This window comes from Priceomyces carsonii (assembly GCF_900007245.1).
Source record: "Priceomyces carsonii strain CBS4050 genome assembly, scaffold: Debaryomyces_carsonii_scaffold_1, whole genome shotgun sequence".
NCBI classification, from domain to species: Eukaryota; Fungi; Ascomycota; class Pichiomycetes; order Serinales; family Debaryomycetaceae; genus Priceomyces; species Priceomyces carsonii.
Window position 1 is genome coordinate 2438928 of NW_026946674.1, and position 18370 is coordinate 2457297.

The following is an 18370-nucleotide window of genomic DNA, read 5'->3' on the forward strand; positions in this document are numbered from 1 at the left end:
TGAATTCAAATGTGTATTCAAATCTACTCCGTGGGATAATTTATTGGTAGACTCGCTTTTTCAACATTCTTGAACGTAGGTAACGGTGGAATCTCAAGCCTTGAACTTTCTAAAGGATATTTAACTTTATCGTTCATTATACTGTTGGTGACTTCAGGAACAGCCTCCGTTATAATTCCGGGATGATCGAAATGTTTCTTTGCAAGTTTAAGAAGATTCTCTTCTCTTAACACACTCCTGTGCTTACTACTGGTAATCCTTTTGTCGTCAACATCCCCTAAGTAGAAATTAAATTTAGACATCCTACGTCTCAAGTAAGAGTTTATAAATAGTGAATTTGATTTACTTGCATCCATGTATAACAAAAATTCACGAGTCTCAGGTGTCATTTCAAGAGCATCTGCTAAATTCGGTAGCAAGATATCATAGCTGAGATCTATTAGGGCATCTATCATTACTTTGGGTAGCTGAGTATTGCAGCTCATATATGTCACAATCCGAATTAAATTAATCATACTCCGGGTTTTAAGGCCTTCGAATTCGATAAACTTTTTCCAGAACTTAACGGACTTTGTAAACTCATTTTCTTGAAATATATTATTGAACAAATGCCGCATCTCTTCAGTCGCTGATTCTGAACTTTGATTCAAAGAATCTATGTATAAGTCAGTTATAATACAAATGGAGTCGCTATTAAGAAGTTTTTGCAAAATCCTAACATAGTTCTCATTGAATTTGTAACTATCTTCCTTGTTATCAATCGTTGGGTCTTTCGAATGACGCGATTTTCTGCTCTTCTCATCCACACTGAAGTAGTCAAATATGATCGTACATAATTGTCCAGAATATTCCGGTTGATTCATCTTTTGCTTCCAAAGTTCTATTAATTTATTAATAGACTCTAAATATGGTTTTTTCAAATAGACACCTTTGGGGTCAAGAGACCCACTAAACATCTTGATCAAGTCAAAAAGATATTCGACGCTCATGTCAAATTTATCATACTTCATCAAAAAATCACAGTAGCTGAAACGCAATATATTGTCATTTAATGGTAGAAACCTGTTTCCAGCTCTATGGTATAGCTGGCTCATTTTTTCATATTTTTCTTGATCATTGAGTTGCAGGAAGTTCAAAAATGACAAAAATGACATCCATAAATTACTACTGAAACAATTTGGAATCAACGCCCTCTCAAATAAGTTGCATACTAAATCAAACTGAAAAGAATTTGGTTCTTCGCTATATTTGTTGACTTGATACTTCAAATAAAGTCTCCATGCTCCAATCTCTTTTTCTATCTCCTCTATTTTATCCAAACTAAAGTCTTGATACATTAAAGAAGACTCATATTGCCATTTTTCATCCACTGTTTTTTGGGTCTCATTAAAAACTTTATACGAATAATCATCTATAATTTGAAATTTATCAGCCTCAGATAAATCATCTATATTGGAACCCTGGAACTTTATTATGTAATCTTGAAGTTCACTCTCAGGTACAATATCCTCTACCTTATAGTTCTTGTTGATCTCACTAAACTGCTTAAAGTATTGAGCATACTGGTACAAAGGTGTTCTGATGTTGTCCAAATACAAAGAGAGCAATTCGTGAGAATTGCTATCAACTTCGCTCTCAAAGCTGATAGCTTTATCCCATAGGACATGTGAATTAAAGTTTTTGCCATTATACCGAAGTGCTAGTGTATATAGGTTCCTTATGTTTTGTATTTTTTGATCCAGAGTACCTTCATCGTCCTTACCAAGCTTAAAGTCTGAGATCAGAGCACTTAAATAGTCCACCCATAATTCAATCGAATAAGGAAACTCCACAACGGACTTCTCGAGAACATTTATAGATGCTTCAATGCCATCCAACTTGTACGCTAAGATCAGCCAATTCTTCCAATAAAATACCAAAAGTGGGAATCTATCAAGTAATTCCAGATAAGATTCATCAACAATGCGCTTGAATTCTGTCGTAATGTTTTTGTCCTTTTCTTCTCCATATAATTCTTCAAATTTGTCATTGAATGCTTCAAAGAGTAAATCCCATTTTCTTAAGTCGTTCGGTGATTGTTTAATATCTTTCTTTAACTTTTCGAAATCCTTAGAAATACGTAGTCCTTTAGATGAAATCTTCAGTTCCACTCCATGCCCTTTCTCTGACGGACTTGCTTTGAAATCTAGAGGTAACCGAAATGATTCCATTCTAGGTTGGAAAAGAATACTAATGAGAAATCATATTAGAAAAAAAAATGAGACTTCATATGTACAATATTTTTTAAAATGCACTGGTAGAATAATTGAACATGCTTAATCGTAAAGGAAGCGATAAGCATTCTTTGACCTACGTGTCTCCTTATTCCAAACCCGATCCTAATAAAAAGAACGTTTTATCTATTCTTAAACCGAGTTTGAATGGGGTGTTATCAGAAGATTTAAATTTCCAAAATAATTTTACAGTACCAGTTCTAAGAGATGTTGATGTATCACTGTCGATACTGCGAAATGACTCAAGATTATTAAGTTCCAAGGTCACTAGATATAGGTTGAAGGACCAGAATAATGCAACTGATTCTAATGTCACTGCTGAAACTGCTGACTTCGATATTGAAGGAAGCAATTTGAAAAAGTTTGTCGATGTTGACTCTTTTGTACCTAAGAATTTTAGAGAACAACTAACCACAGTGATAATTAAAGGGTTTCCAAATATTAAGAAAGGTCACATTGAGCAAGTTTTACTGATTTTGGCTCCATCTGAAAATTTTGAATGGTCCATCGTTGATTCGGAGTTAGTTGATCATAAGATGGTATTTTTAAGATTCGAGTCGATTGAACTGCTAAGGTCTTTTCAAGCAAACTACTCAACCGATATTAAGGATATACTTCGATCGACTGAGGCTGCTATAGTTGTGGACCCTTCGGTATATTCTTATATGGATTCAATTGATGGTGATGTACAAGTTGATAGTGACTTGCGTATACGGGCAAAAGATAAGATTCACTTTTATCTAGATAATCTCAAATCTCATGAAAAGCACCTTACTAGCGCTGGCACTGAAGATTTAGACGAGGTATTAAACTATTATTCTAACTATAAGATTGATGATAACGAATTGATAGACGTTCCAAGTTACATGAAGGATGTTATTATTAAAGATATTATTCGGTTCAGATCCAAAGTCTTGACTATAGAAATAAATAACCGAAAAAAGGAACTTGAGTCGGAAAGAATTAAAACGAGGCAGAAACTTAAAAGCATCTTCGAAGGTATACGAGAAGTGGGAGATGAGATTATCAGCGAGCCAGAGTTATCATCTGAAAGAGAGCCAATGGAAGTTGATGAGTTTGAGGATCTTAGTGAAGAACAATACCAGAACTATTTGGCTGAAAGACAAGTGGACGACGTAAATCGAAGATATGATGAAAGACTACGAGCTCTTCAAAAGAAGGAGACGGAAAAACAGCGTCTTTTCGAGCAGTTGAAATCTCTTGAAGGGTATGAGGACTATGTGGTCGACAACAAATTCAAATTCATTCAAGATTTAAAAAATTTTGACGAGTTCAGTGATATTTATTATACAAATCATTCAGCGTATCTAAAGATAAGGAATGTGCAACGTGTGAAAGAAGAACAGAAAGATCTTCAAGATAGAAAGGATGAGGAGAAGGAAATACAAGAAGAGCAGCATCAGCACACAACTTATAAGTTAGAGGTGGAACCTCTTTCTAAAATAAAAGGATTTAAGAATAATGATGGAACGGTTATACTGCAACTTTCGGAAACTCGCTTACGCAAGCTTAGAGACAAAATAACTGACTTGATAGACGAGTATTTAGGGATTAAAGATGAATTTTTGATACTGTTGATATATGACTCCTTAATGAAAACCAACCTCGATGGCAAAGAAAGTTTGGTTGAAGAGCTCAGTCAACCACTAGACGAGGATGCGAATACGCTAGTGAACGACTTATGGGAATTTATCAATAAACTTCTAGAGGAGTAATTGTAATACGAATGGGTATGGATATATCGTACATATCTATGTAATATAGGACAAAATGAAATGATAAATAGACCGAGAATAAAATGATCTATCACCTCTGTTTTTTAGGAACGCTATTAACATTTAATTTTGCTAGAATTGACCAAGTAACATACAGCGAGAATATTAGATTCATGAGTTAATAATCAAGATGACCAACCCAAAGAATTCGATGCATTGACTGGGTCAGAGATAGGAAAGCTTCTTGGATTCGAATGCTCTCCTGAAGAGGCACTTCCGTTGAGTATTGGTACAAATCTTGAGCTCTCATTAAGAGAGGGCGATGAAGAATTTCCTCCAAGCCTAGATTCGGAATCGGAAGGAGGTAATTCCACAGAACGGTTTTTGAACTTCTTGAAAAGCATAATTACCAAAGAAAGGTAAAGAGCACAACCTGCTGCTGCTCCGACGGCAATACCCGCAATTTTTCCTTTGTTAAATTTCATTTGATCATTCGAGTCCATGGAACCATTATTTGATTCACTAGTGCTGCTACTGGTAGATGATGAATCTCCAGTATCCAATCCAGTCAAAGGTATCCGGCTATCTATCAATTCGGCTAGATTCTTCTGAGTGGCTGCCGTATTTTGATACAAGTTTGATTGGGTATTTTGAACGAACTGTGCAAGCGCAGACACTGCACTCGATGGAAAATAAGTTTCAGCAACTGTAATTGTATAAGAAATACCAGGCGCCTTGAAAGGGATTAATCTGTTCACCGTGACATCTTTGAAAGAATCCTCATCGTCAAAAGGATACTTCAAGACACCAGGTAAATACTCAAATATTTGGGCCGATGACAATGAATGCAGAGCAACAAAAGGGTAATTGAGTTGAGATTTAAAGCCCACATAAACAAGCTCATAGTTTTTACCTGGCGCAGAAGTAGTAGCCGGTGTAATTGCCTTCGGTAAATTCGACGTCGGTATCAGGGTAGAACTTGCGGAAGAAGCCTGATCCGTGCCATGAGTCTTTGAAGGTTCCGGTCCTTGTGTTATTAAAGAAGTTGGTAACCAATTCGGAGAACTTGTAGCTGAAGCACCTGATTCAATGGCTCCTCCCGTTGGGGAAGGAGTAACTTGTGTTCCAAGAACTTCGGAGGCGCTAGCAATCGAAGAAGGTGCTGCCACTTCAGAAGCCGATGCCTGACCTCCTAACCCAGATTCTGATTGACTTGGGCTCTCGCTTAGTTGCGTTGTGCTCTCTAATTGAGAGAAATCTGTCAGCGCCTGTGAAATAGACCCGGAGGCTGTTGCGAAGCTACTTTGGTCCTGAGCTTGCGAGGTTTCGACTTGCAAATAAGATGAAGCTGAAGGGGAGGTTCCTTCTTGATATTCCGATGCAGCTGTTGATTCGGCTTGGAAAGTTGATGATACAGGAGAAATCGCAGTTTGCGAAGAAGAAACTACTGAAAATGACGGCTCTTGAGTAAGATCAGCTGTTGGAGCTGTTGAGATTTCGACTGCTTCAGAAGATAAAGACACCTCCTCTGGAGAAGAAGAGGGTACAACTGTCGAATATGTAGCACTTTGAGTTTCTGCAATCGTTTGACCCAGCATCGTCGAAGCTGGAGATAAAGTGCTGAATTCACTGATTGCTGAAGCAGTGGTACTTTCACCCGACAATATAGATGATAATGGAGCAATGAATTCGGAACTGAACAAGTCACTCGATGTCTCAGAACTTTGCTCAATGGAGGTCAAAACAGGCGTCACCAAACTCGAACTAGAAGCTGAAACAAGTGAAGCTGTTGATGTGGTGACCTCTGGATTCGACAGGTCGCTACTCTCTATCAAAACACTTTGACTTAAACTGGAATCTGTAGCACCAGTGGGAAGTACACTGGGCAGTCCAGTTGAACCAAGTGTCGTTGCTGTTAACTGAGTACTCGGATATTCTGAGCTTATGTCCCCTGATTGATATGCAGCGGTGACGGAAGAATAAAATGAGGTCTCGGATGGAGACTCAGTTGAAGTAAAATCTGAGCTCAAAGAATCAATATCTTGAGCCAGCGTTTCTGAAGTGGATGAAAATAAAGCAGACGTGGAAGAAACCAAAGACAGCGTGCTTTCATGCGTCAAAAGAGATGTGATAGAACCCGATTCAATCGTAGATGCATCAGCAGAAGTCGAGCTCAATGCAGTAGTCGTAGGCTCCACTTCTGTTTCACTTCCTCCAGTTGAAGCACTATCTATACTAGTAACAGATCCCACTTCAACAGTAGGCACTGATGATGACGTGACACTTGTAAGAAACGCAAATGGGTTATTTGTCGAGGAACTTTCAGCATATGATGACGTTCCTTTAACAACAGAAGTAGATGGTTCATTTGAAGTATTAGTTGTCTCCTCACTGGAAGTTGTCACGCTCGAAGCTGATTTTGAAGAGGTAGTGGAAGCATCCGTTAAGACCGAGAGTAAATCAGTAGAGCTTGGCACAGCATAAGTTGTACTAGCTGATTCTACGTTACTGCTCGACGTCTTGTCGTTCTCTTCGCCCTTTGAATCATCTGAGGACAGTTGGGTTGGGGCGGTAGCCGTAGGAGATTCTGTATCATGTGCCGTGCTTGAAGAGGAAGTTGTACTTGAAAGTAAATTCGGTATTAATCCAGTAAACCAATTTGAAGTACTCGTTTGTGTATCGTCTTCGGTTGTTCCTTTTCCTGATGTAGCATCAGTCAAGCCTACAGTAGTCGGGGATGTTGGTGAATCCAACGACGTTGATCGTGTCGATGAAGGCAGCGTTGTAGAACCTGTTGATGATGTTGAAGTCGAAGATGCTATCGGTGTTCTTGAAGTCGCGGATGCCGTTGATGCCGTTGATGCCGTCGAACTTGAAGAAGCTGTTGACGGTGTTGACAATGTCGAAGTTGCAGGTGTTGTTGAAGTTTCTGATGTTGACGGTGTCGACTCAGAAGTGAATGTTAGAGCAGCAAAAATGTTCTTCGACAGAGTTGTTGACATTTTAGTCGAGTCGGTTGACAGTTCTTCAGTAGAACTTGAGCTGGCCTTTCTAATATATTGGTTACCATCAGCCAGAGGGCTTGGCGTCGTCAGCAGCAGTGAAAATATTTCTTGAGATGACACGTACCTTTGAGAATTAGTAAAGTCACTATCACTGTCTTTATCATTTGAATGCCCCTGGGTATCACTATTATCATTCTTTCCAGATGACTTGACATTAAAAGCTTGACTAGATTCACCATTTCTTTTTACGATTTCATGATCATCAATCTTGAGATCAGATCTCTTTGAGTCAACATTTCCACTGACATTATGCACATAAGACAGCAAAATTAACAATGCTGCAAATGAAAACCTCATATTATTAATTTATTTTCTTTGATACCATAAATCTTTCTGAATAGATTTGATAAACCGAAAAAAACTAGTAGAAGTCAGCAAAATAAACAACCAAGTAAAGAGTGATGTTTTATAGAAAGAAAGACTGTAGTTAGAAATATCAATGAAACTCTAATAGAGTGTCAACTAATATTATTTCACTTGGATTATGTTATTTCTTGCTTCGTTGATTGACAACTAAGTTTCAGTAAATGAGTACGAAGTGTCAGAAATTACCTCGTTATTCGAAGTGCTCTTCAACAGTGAGCTGTAGATCTGTTGGTTTATTAGCGAAAGACCAAGGATGAGCTGAAAGTGCTCTTTATCTTTGTTGTTTTCTGGAAAGTTTATATGTGCCTTTATTTAATAAAAAAAAGAACGGGATAGAGGCTGTTATTAAGTTTGACGAGTCCCTTTTAGTTGGGGCTCAAGACAAAAAAAAACAAAAGAAAACAGTTTTTGTGTAACAATTTCCTTCTAAAACAAATTTTCTATTGTTTACGACCTTTTGATCCTCGAGTCAAGATGGAACAGCAGTAGATAGTAACTGAGTCTAAAACAGACAGCTTCAAAGTCAGCCTATTTGAGAATTAAGATTTGACTGACTCGGTAGATTAAAAGGAATTCTATATAGGCTCCTGTTATTGACACCTAAAATTGCAGGGAGTGCGATTGCCAGAAGACACTTTTGATATTAATAGATCTTGCCATTCCCCGGCAGTTTCCTTTTCTTAAATAGTGATTTTACGGTTATGTCTAGAATACGTAAAATAAACAGAGTGATCCTAGATCAGTCTGCCGGCGAGCCGATAGATGAGGATGACCAGGAAAACATATTGAAAGACATCGGAGCAGAAAATAATGAAAGCTATAAGCACTACACACGAATCTTATGCTGCTTGTACATCTCTGAATTCATTCTAGTATTGGTGTTTAAACATAACAAGATACTTAACGTTTTTGTAAATTCTTCAATAGCAATGAGTCTTGTTAGTGTGAACCAGAGCATCCATCTTGGACGTTATCAAGGTAGTATAGAGTATTGCAATTGGGGACTTGCCACTTCTCTTGTACTTTACTTTTTCAAAGCTCGGCTTAATCTATCAAGTTCTCACTGTTGGCTTCCTTTGTTCAATGTTATGAACGCGAGCACTGTTAAACGATGGCACGCAAGAACGAATGGTGACATTCGTCAACTAGGAAATTTGAAGTACAAGTATAAGAGCGTGTAGAAGACCTATACATGGACAATAGATCATTGGAATCTAATCACTTGATCTCTTTAAACTTACTAGGTTTAGCTTAAGCGATGAGTCTAGTTCAGGGGAACTAGATCCATCCGGAAGATATTCTTGTTGGACATTCCCTGTATTGTAAAAGCGCGTTTTCGCATCGAGAACAATTTCAGGCACGGACAGTAAAAAAAAAAAAAGTGTCATGCGGCGAAAGAAAATAAAAAAAAAATTTTAACATACTAAAGTGCGCATAAGGGTCGAACTTAGGTGGATAATTAAATTTAATGGGGACGGATGAGGGGATGCAAGAACAATAGTTTCGCAAATCTATCTATAGTTTTTTATTTTGATCTCTTTAAAATAGACATGAAGTTCCCCACTTTATATTCTCTATTATTTAAAAATATAATGTGGTTAGCAACACTCCCATTTTTTTGTATTGTACTACTGAATAATAGATTGACCTTGACAACGTGTCTTTCAATGTGTTCTATAGGCTGAATTCATCTGCAACAGAGCAAACTTAGAGATCTTCATATATCAAATTGAGTCGATTCAGACAGTTCTATTTTAATTATGTAAAATGAGCTTGTTGAGCTGAGAACGAAAAGTTAAAAGAGCTTCTAAGAGAAAACTTTTGATATTTTTGCAACATTTTAACTCATTTAAGAATAAGTCTTTTTTTTGGGTAACGATTACACTGTAGCTGTGTAATAGAACGAGTAGTACCTAATTCACGATTATTTATGAATCTAAAGAATAGTGAATGAAGGAACGATAGCATCTTCTTGATAACTTTTCATTTTTCTTCTGTTCTTTTCAAACTAAAGCAAATTCATATTCCTTATTTCTTCCTCGTTACATGATAAGCTACAGTTGAAATAAATCACGGCTACAAGTATGCTACAGTGACAATCAAGATTTGACTTGGTGTTTCGTAAACATTAATGTCAACAATCTAAGAGCGTTAATTGCAACCAGGTTAGCAACTTCCTTCCTTCTCCAAAGGTGTATTTATCTTTCCGAACTCGCTTATCCCGAGCCATCCTAACAAAAGTGAGACTTGCACACGACCTACACGTGCGTTTACTCAATAATTCTATAGATAGATATCCTGTACGACATTAGCAATTCAGGGTACGGGTAGCAAGCTACAACTGTTCTCATGCGATTTGAGGGTTCTAGCCATTCCAAGAAGAGTTTTAGGTAGTTGTGCCACATCCTTAGAGCCATAATTTTAGGAAGTAATCAAAGTCCTCTTACTGTGCAAGGTATGGCATTAATGTGTCATCAGAATCCTAATAATGTATAGATAACAGGTGTGTCAAAGCCACCTTTGTTTTCTCTGACAGGGCTAGCACGACATGACTCATATCAAAAAGATCTGTACTCACCACTTTATTGATGTCTCATATCCCGGATTTCATATTACGGTTCTTAAGTCTAGAAGTCACCAGCCACTAAGTTCGGAACTGCTGACACTATGCTGCGTGTTCGATAGTGGTACTGAATAATTCGGGGAGTCCGTGGCAGCCGTCAGTGCCCTAGCGCCTTGGCGACTCCCACACAAAATTTCCACAGGATAATCCCCACTAGCCCAAAAAAAGTGATTAATTTCTCCACCTAATAAACCACAGAATGCACTAGAACACACGGAGATGTAACTAAGCAAATCCTCCGAATCTGGGACACTAAGGTTTCGAAAGCTTTGCCTATGCATAGATGCTTAGATGCTTAGATGCGTACATAGCTGGATACCTAGAGCAATTAAGCATGTGCATAACCACAAATCATTTGTGACAGTAGCCGTAACCAGCGCGCTAATATTTTGCCTACCACGGTTTCTCCATCGCCACGATGTCACGGGCCCACCACGATGCCTATGGACCACCACGGTGTTCTCTGAACCACTACAGTGCGTATTGCCTCCCAACAAGGCACAATGCAATTACGACCTGTAGCACGCAGAAAGATTCTGGTACTCTAGACGTCACTATCTTTTTTAGTCACACAATAGCATAGCTTCCCCAATATTTAGAATTCTAAACAAAAGCTCCGACACGGACGTTAACTTCCTCCAGCATTAAAATCTTCTTCCACACAAAAAGTTTTTTCTTGCCCACTCTTTGTCGCTTTATGATGCAACCACTATAGCGATAATGGACTTGGATGAGAGGGGCTGCTCGCCACAATGTCTCGGATGCTGTCTCCACCCTTCATTATTCCCGACCACGGAAGTTCCCCCGGAATACCTCCCACATGTTTCAAATAATGCTTAGAAAACATGGCTTCTTTGCACAGTTGTGTTGACCGGATGTGTCATTTGTTGACTAATGGCTATCACAGACTTACTTAATACAGATAAACCGGATAGACCTTAGACAAAATTACAAATTTGTCCTATACATAAAGGAGGTTTCGTATGCGCCACATGTTTGACCGTGTTCGGAACTCATTTCTACACTAAAAATTTTCAGGTGATGACGCGAATTCACTGTGGGTTAGGTATGAATCATTGCAAAACTTATTGCTCATTCTCAACACATATAAAATTATAAATTACACACGTATCGCTGAAAATTTCTGACATCTTTTCAAGTTACAAATACATAGAATAATTTTATAAGTGTCCCAAACTTGGTTATTGGAAAACAGTACCAGATATTCGAGTATTATTAGCATTAAATACATACTGAGCGCTGAACTTAGCGAATCACTTAATTCAAGATAGTTGTCCAGAAAACTAAATAAGATTAATACTTAGCAATTACCAACCATTTGGCATTTTGAAAGAACACAAGATGACGGATTTAGCATTTAACAATTACTGTTTGAGCTGTGACAAGTTATGTTCACATAACATGGTCTACTGTTCGGAAGAATGCAAAATGGCGGACGAGCAGCAGTCAATATTCAGGGACCAGTTCCAGAATAATACAGCAAATCAGAATTCAAGTGAACAAAAACTTGTATCTCCTTTGTTGACGCCGTCGTTACAGCATTATAATAACTATGTTTTGAGTAACCAGCAATTAATTGACTCACCATTACTGTTACCAGTTAGTGGTTATTCCTACAATAATCTCGATTTCAATGAAAAGGAGAATGATGACTTGGATTCCACTAGGCTTGACTTGAACTATTCAGTTCATTCAAGTAATAACACATTATCAGAACGATTACCCTCGACATCTCATAATTACCGAAAGTGGTTAACAGCGTGTTTATGAACACTATAAGATACCCAGGTCTGAATTTAAGACCAATGAAGAATTTTAGGATGGTGTACGTCGCTAACTATGGTACGAGATTTACGAAAAAAAGAGAGTTGGTTTTCTGACTCAATTCAGTTTATGATAAAAAAAATTAATATTGGGTTATGCTTAAGGTTGCTGGTTCTTAGCAACTACTTTAATAGAGGCTAAATTTTATAGATACAAATTCACAAATGCACATATTTTTATACATTACATGAGTTCTAGTTTTTTGAGAATTGAAGGATCCTACATATCAGTTAATACCAGTTCCGGGCCATGGCTTACAGGAAAACTTTTTTTTTTGAAGAGCGCCGCTACGAAGGGTCTTCATACTATATTTAGTTTGGAGTTGCTGCTTAACTATCAGCACTAATTTCTTTTTCTTTTTCTATTTGTGGTACTAACAGGGCATATCAGCTCGTGTTCACTGCCACCGACCTAGGCCCTGTTATTAAACATGAGCAAGTTTTGCATTGTAAGAATGGAAGGCAACAAGGTGCTTGTACTTGGAGCATACCGGACAAGCTCATTTTTCGGAAGTTGCACTTTTCTTGTCGTGTAGCATATTTTACCTTTCGTGAGAAGAGCAATATGCAATTCCCATATAGGTTATTTACGTTTTGCGGCACTCGCACCCATCTACTAATGAAGATCATTTGGTGCATTTAATTCTAGAATAATCGTTCTAGAAATAAGGCATGTATGGAAAACTTTTATAGGGGTGCTAGGATTGCTTTCAATATCGTACCTACAGTCTGTGAAAACTTTACAGACTTCAAATAGTAGCGGTAAAGAGAACATTTGACATATAAAAAAAGGTATTCGCACACACACGCCCTGGAATCCTGTTTTCAAAGAAAAAAATTAAATCTGAAACCTATGCTAAGTTCCTAGTAGACGGTGATTTAGAGGTTTGGTTTAACTTTCGGAGCTAGAATTTTCATTAATGTTCGGAGCATTTAAGTCATCGGTAATCGTACAAGGTGGCTACTTGTGGAAAGTGGCACCTAGAATGTCACCGCCCCAAAAATTGAGGTTGAGGAGAAGAATGAAAATGGTTGACAACAACATAGAGATATTATTTAACTCTTTGAAAACTGTGGATGGGCAGACTGGATACAATAAGATTGACTACTTGAAATTTCAGCTTCCCAAAGAACATGAAATGACACCTAGAAATAAATATACAACCTTCGACAAGAAAGAAAAGGATTATCGCAAATCAGTCCACAGAGTACCCAAATGGACCAAGTTATCCTTCAGGGAAAACCCTAAATACTATTAAGATTCTGGGATACAAAAAATACTAGTTAATAAACCTGATTTACATGTAAGCCTTGGAAAATGCATTCTTGGTTCATAAACGTATCAATGTACGTGTGAACTAGGAAAGCAATACTTGAATTTTATTAGATGGAGGACGAAAATGAAAATTATTGTACATAGTCATTGCTTTATTCATTAGTAATATACATTTCTGAAAAAAATCGCTTTCCTGTTAACGTGACGTGAATTGAAGTAGAACAAGATTTTTTTTTATATGGATAAAGGCTCAGTCCAATCTATCCCAAATATAGTTTGATATGAAAAAATCACTATATTTTTCATCAACTCTTAGCATACTTGACATGTCTGCTTCTTTGTTGTATATAATTATTTGGTCTTTATCTCGACCTTCCAGCAGGTCTGAATCGAAGCTTTCTACTTTTATGCCCAAGTTTCTGTATATATTAATCTTCAATATCTTCGAGTCTTGGTTGATTGTATTGATGCTAGAATTTATTAGGTTGTCGAACTTTATTTTCAACTCTTCAATTTGGTGTTCCAACGTGTTCTTATTTAAATTAAGGGAGTTGATAGAACTTTCCAAATCATTTAGATTTTTAGCCAAAGATACCTTCATATTATCCAACTCAACAGATTTCTTCTTCAAAGCCTTGAAAATATTATCCTTTTCGCCCTTACCAAGAGTCGATTCGTTACCCAACTTACTTAAAATTTCGTAATTGTAATCGCTTATCTTTTGTAGAACATCCATCTCATTTTTCAACGAATTTAGCTGTTTACTGAGTACCCTTACATTATCTTGAACCGTTGCTATCTTGTTTTGTCTTAATTGCTTTGTAGAGCTAATAGTCTCTTCGATTCTTTGCAAAGTCAATAATTCAGGTTCAATCTCGATACTATCAATTGACTTTTGTATTATTTCATCTGGGGACCCATGATACAACATTTCTTACCACCAGGTCCTTCTTATGTTTAAATACTCTTCCTAAATAGTTATTTTATTGTCCAAGTTATTCTATACCTTTGTTTACATAATAGTTTTTTTTTTGTTTTCTATACGGGTAGAAATTTAAGGGTGACACAAAAAGATTATTTCAAAGATTACATCTCAGAGTAGTATCAAACTGCTGAACTTGAACATAATACGTATGGTGGCATGGCGAAAAAAACCTTTGATGAAGTTGAGCTAAAAAGCAACCCCAATTTACCTCCTTGGATCTTAACTCCAAAAGAAGAACAGTTGATTTTTGAGAGATGGAGAAAAAAAGCATTTGCTAGATGTGACGACCTTATCAAAGCTTACATCGAGTGCAGCAATAGCTATCAACATCCCATAGAGGCTTATAGGAAATGTGAGGAAGCAAACAAAAGATCGACCGGCTGTGTTACTAATTATCAAAGAGTCGAATATCTTGATGATGAACGGGACATATTGATTAAGGAAAAGTTGGAGAAGAAAAAGAACTTTCAAAAGTAGATTAATAGAGGATTTATTTGAAAGATTTGTGATGGAGATCGCATGTAAATAGCAATATACTTTATTTATGAAGATACAGTTTTATTAACACCCAGATTTCGGCCAGCGCGTTCTGAGATTGACTTAAAATACTTCTTTTGAACTTGACTTGCACGGCCCATCTTTGTTCCGCACTATGTTAATCATTAGAAAAGCTATGTAGACGCTGGAATTATTGATGAAGCTTCTGCATTTGATTCATAGCTTTAAAAAATGAAATCAGTCGAGTTTAGGATGAGCTACCTTAGCTAATTAGTCTGACTCTTGGGGCTCATTGAAAGTATCGCTTTCAAAAACAGCATGACTTGCCATAAAGAAGGATCCATGAATCTTTCCAATCTTCTCAATAGCATTATATTGTGCCGATGTAACTGTGATAAGATCTTTGAAGTCACATAGGTTCGCATGTAGTTGGGCTAACTGTGAGTTCAAATGGCTTAGTTGTCTTCGTCTAACTGATGAGTGAGAATCAGCAGACTCCAGGGAAAAGCTTGTAGCTCTCATTAGTGTCAAATACGAGTTGTTTAGTGTGAGCTTTCTGTGCCTTGATCGGCATTAAGATTGTTTGTTGATTTACATGCATCCCGCGAGAACCGTTTTCCGAGTTCATTTTATTGTACAAGACTGAAAAAAAAAACCCTCATTCTCTTCTGTATCGAAAAGACTTGAAGTTATCGAATAATTCGGTATTAAAGCTTCTCCTAGAAAGATTCGAAGCTTAATTTTAGGACAAAACTTTTGGACAATATATATTTAATCAAGACTGGAAGAGTTGAATGAAAATAACGTTTAATCTCTGAACTCGGATCACAATCAAGGAGAGACTCAATATTCACGAACTTCTTACAAAAATTGGCTATTGAATAGTAGCTCTATGGGTTTAAGTGGTTAAATACAGAAAAGTTTTTGACACTTGCTTGGTTCCATAGACATAGCATCTAAAGGCCAATAGCATTTTTGTTGCACAAATTCTCGCAGAGTCGATATATTTGAATGTGATAGACTTTATTTACGATGGTGGTAGAGAAAGCAAATATAAACATAAGAAAGGATGGAGTTCCTATAGAAAGGGATGCCGGTGCTCTGCGATCTCCGGCGGATTTAACAAGTCCTAATACTATGAATTTTGATTCGAACAGGAGTCTTGCTGGACCCAAGACCCACAAAACCCATCATACTATTGCCATTAAACCGAAGCCAGTTCCAGTTGCAGTTTTGCCTAAGCCGGCGTGCCCAAACCTTGCAGGAAGTCTGACTTTGGGCTCTTCCCCCACATCCTTAAGAAATAGTATATCTTTGAAAATCAATACTTCAAAAAAGTGGGTTCTACCACCTCGGCCAAGGCCTGGAAGGAAACCCACGAATGTGACGCATGAGGATAATAGCGCCAAAAACCAGAGCTCTACTGAAATAAGTACTTTAGGATTTGAAAACAGTGATAAGACATGCCCCAAAAAGAAAGTGAAAGTGTTGAACGCGTCTTGTAAATCACCCCCCTCTAATGGCGCCAACAGGCAGATCGTAAATCAATCAATTCAGCAATTATACAACAGTGGTAAACAAAAAATCGTTCCTGATACTTCTATCAATGGCACTGAAACAATCGCATCAATTAGCGAAAGAACAACGATATCTCAAGTTGGCACCTTTAAGGAAAAAGTGCAGACTGAAGATGATTCCGAATTGATTGAGTTGAAGAAGACTTACTTATCGAAACTTAAGGAACAGGAATTGATCAAAAACTATATTGATGTCATTGGTAATCAAATCAAAGAATTAAATTTTGTGCAAAATGGAGTAATTACTTTTGATGCATTAAGTAGTGAAGCTGGTATTCTGAAAACGGCTGATGAAGAAAATGGAACGAAGAAAGTGAACACTTATGAACAGCTAGAACGAATTAATAATATCAATGACTTAAATAAGTTTTTGAGCTACTTGACAAAATCATCTGACATAATAAGAAGCGTAACTAAGTCATTTCTCGGAAATGAAAAGGGTGGATTAAATGAACAGATAAGAAATTACTTGGAAATGAGGTCAAAGTATAAGGTGTCAAAAGAGCAAGAAAATAGGAAATTTGGACTCTCAAGGGCAACGCAAAAAGGACATGAAACAAAGACTACCAAGACTGCTGATAATTTTAAGGGACTGTCACTTATAGGTTCAGTTCCACTCAAAATGAATACATCGTTCACACCTAACTTATTGAAGCCTTTGAACCAATCTATAACAATTGACTCTGATGACGAATTGAATGAAATATGGAATAATAATGACTTAAGTTGTAACTTTGAATTGACAGACGAAGACTTAATGATGGATAAATTAATCTTGAGAAATGATAATGAAATTTTGAATGAACCTGGCCAAGATGCTAATAGCCATTCTGCAGCACCAGAAGTACAAGTTGGCAATGCCAAGAATAATGTTGATATAAAGCAAAACGTACCTAAGCCTTTAAAAAAGGATCCCAAGTTTAATTGTGGGTTCTGCTCCATCGATGGGCCGTGCCTTTGTATGGAAACCGATAGCGATCTTAGTAGATTTAAAAAGACGTGAAGTAGTGAAATATATATACTCAATAAATATTCATAAATACTAAGTGATACTACGCCGTGAATTGTCTCTGTCGCTATCACACTATCGAATATATTGACTAATAAATAACTAAATTGATTACCACATGCTAACAAAGATTATATTCATTTAGAAGAAAGCCAAGTAAGTTCCGAAGAGAGTAGTAGCTGCCAATACTATGTAACCAGTTCTGTATACACCTTTAATGGTCAACTCCTTTCCCAAATCCCAGACCAAATGTCTTACACCATTAGTAACGTGAAAAGCAAATGGATATGCCATAACAGCCTTCGCACCAAGCTTAACAACAAAGGGTAAAGAAGCAAAGAGACCAACCAATGTGGATGAATCAAAAGGTATGTTCAAAATAGACGTTGCTGCGTAGGTACAAGTTAATGCATAGAAAGGAAAAGCCATGGCAACCCCCGTAATTCTGTGAAGACCAGACAAGACCCAAGTTAATTGAGGCTGATAAATTTGCAAATGGGGAGATGTGGGTCTGTTCTTCCTTTGGGCTACCAAGATATCTTGCTCCTGACCATCAGTAGTCTTCATGGTTGCAATAGTCCTAAAGGCATTCCTGGCAAAAGTTGGTCTTACGACTTGTTTTGAGATCGCTATTTAAGTTAGTAAAAGTTCAAGTCAGCTCGATTTTAGTTCACTTGATATCACATACGTCTAGTTAATCCTAATCCTACGCGGAATATCATATTACTGAATTTTTATTTTTCTGTTGTAAAGTTTAACAAAGTAATATATAACTTCTCTTTGACTGGAGCGATACTACAGTATATACTCTACATTTTTGGTTTTTGTGTAACTCCGGGAGGTGCCTTCTAGAATCCAGCCAATAAAATGCTTTTGAATTATAATACTGGAAGCTATGTCCCGGGGTTCTTCTTTTTAAACATTGAATAGTGCAATAGTAAATATAAATAGATATTTCGGCATATTAGACGCTTGCGCTCATTCTTAATCAAATGTTATATATTTCTGAGTCCTTATTTCGACAAACCATAGAGATATTACAATATAAGCTTTTTGTTTAACCGCGAAAAGAAACAGGTATCTTGTGAGATGTCGTGATGTCGCGATGTCGCTTATTC

General features: G+C 37.2%; 11 protein-coding genes across 11 annotated transcripts; 6 read left to right on the forward strand and 5 right to left on the reverse strand.

Annotated features, from left to right (window-relative positions):
- Positions 1-23: 23 nt before the first annotated feature.
- PRP39 (Prp39p) lies at positions 24-2210 on the reverse strand (the record flags this gene model as incomplete). The annotated part of the gene is made up of 1 exon (XM_062951137.1): positions 24-2210. One exon carries the CDS (start codon positions 2208-2210, stop codon positions 24-26), a length of 2187 nt encoding a protein of 728 aa, XP_062808169.1.
- Positions 2211-2311: 101 nt separating this feature from the next.
- PRCAT00001357001 (uncharacterized protein) lies at positions 2312-4009 on the forward strand (the record flags this gene model as incomplete). The annotated part of the gene is made up of 1 exon (XM_062951138.1): positions 2312-4009. The coding sequence occupies one exon, from the start codon at positions 2312-2314 to the stop codon at positions 4007-4009; it is 1698 nt and encodes a 565-aa protein (XP_062808170.1).
- A 185-nt stretch (positions 4010-4194) lies between these two features.
- Positions 4195-7371, reverse strand: MSB2 (Msb2p; the record flags this gene model as incomplete). The annotated part of the gene is made up of 1 exon (XM_062951139.1): positions 4195-7371. One exon carries the CDS (start codon positions 7369-7371, stop codon positions 4195-4197), a length of 3177 nt encoding a protein of 1058 aa, XP_062808171.1.
- Positions 7372-8141: 770 nt separating this feature from the next.
- On the forward strand, positions 8142-8621 carry PRCAT00001359001 (uncharacterized protein; the record flags this gene model as incomplete). The annotated part of the gene is made up of 1 exon (XM_062951140.1): positions 8142-8621. The coding sequence occupies one exon, from the start codon at positions 8142-8144 to the stop codon at positions 8619-8621; it is 480 nt and encodes a 159-aa protein (XP_062808172.1).
- A 2804-nt stretch (positions 8622-11425) lies between these two features.
- Positions 11426-11854, forward strand: PRCAT00001360001 (uncharacterized protein; the record flags this gene model as incomplete). Its single annotated transcript, XM_062951141.1, has 1 exon — positions 11426-11854. The coding sequence occupies one exon, from the start codon at positions 11426-11428 to the stop codon at positions 11852-11854; it is 429 nt and encodes a 142-aa protein (XP_062808173.1).
- Positions 11855-12827: 973 nt separating this feature from the next.
- PRCAT00001361001 (mitochondrial 54S ribosomal protein mL60) lies at positions 12828-13166 on the forward strand (the record flags this gene model as incomplete). Its single annotated transcript, XM_062951142.1, has 1 exon — positions 12828-13166. One exon carries the CDS (start codon positions 12828-12830, stop codon positions 13164-13166), a length of 339 nt encoding a protein of 112 aa, XP_062808174.1.
- A 267-nt stretch (positions 13167-13433) lies between these two features.
- Positions 13434-14114, reverse strand: PRCAT00001362001 (kinetochore-associated Ndc80 complex subunit; the record flags this gene model as incomplete). Its single annotated transcript, XM_062951143.1, has 1 exon — positions 13434-14114. One exon carries the CDS (start codon positions 14112-14114, stop codon positions 13434-13436), a length of 681 nt encoding a protein of 226 aa, XP_062808175.1.
- A 210-nt stretch (positions 14115-14324) lies between these two features.
- On the forward strand, positions 14325-14645 carry PRCAT00001363001 (uncharacterized protein; the record flags this gene model as incomplete). The annotated part of the gene is made up of 1 exon (XM_062951145.1): positions 14325-14645. The coding sequence occupies one exon, from the start codon at positions 14325-14327 to the stop codon at positions 14643-14645; it is 321 nt and encodes a 106-aa protein (XP_062808176.1).
- A 291-nt stretch (positions 14646-14936) lies between these two features.
- Positions 14937-15188, reverse strand: HSK3 (Hsk3p; the record flags this gene model as incomplete). Its single annotated transcript, XM_062951146.1, has 1 exon — positions 14937-15188. The coding sequence occupies one exon, from the start codon at positions 15186-15188 to the stop codon at positions 14937-14939; it is 252 nt and encodes an 83-aa protein (XP_062808177.1).
- Positions 15189-15698: 510 nt separating this feature from the next.
- Positions 15699-17246, forward strand: HAP42 (Hap42p; the record flags this gene model as incomplete). Its single annotated transcript, XM_062951147.1, has 1 exon — positions 15699-17246. The coding sequence occupies one exon, from the start codon at positions 15699-15701 to the stop codon at positions 17244-17246; it is 1548 nt and encodes a 515-aa protein (XP_062808178.1).
- A 147-nt stretch (positions 17247-17393) lies between these two features.
- On the reverse strand, positions 17394-17974 carry PRCAT00001366001 (succinate dehydrogenase cytochrome b subunit SDH3; the record flags this gene model as incomplete). The annotated part of the gene is made up of 2 exons (XM_062951148.1): positions 17394-17881; positions 17941-17974. 2 exons carry the CDS (start codon positions 17972-17974, stop codon positions 17394-17396), a joined length of 522 nt encoding a protein of 173 aa, XP_062808179.1.
- Positions 17975-18370: the final 396 nt, after the last annotated feature.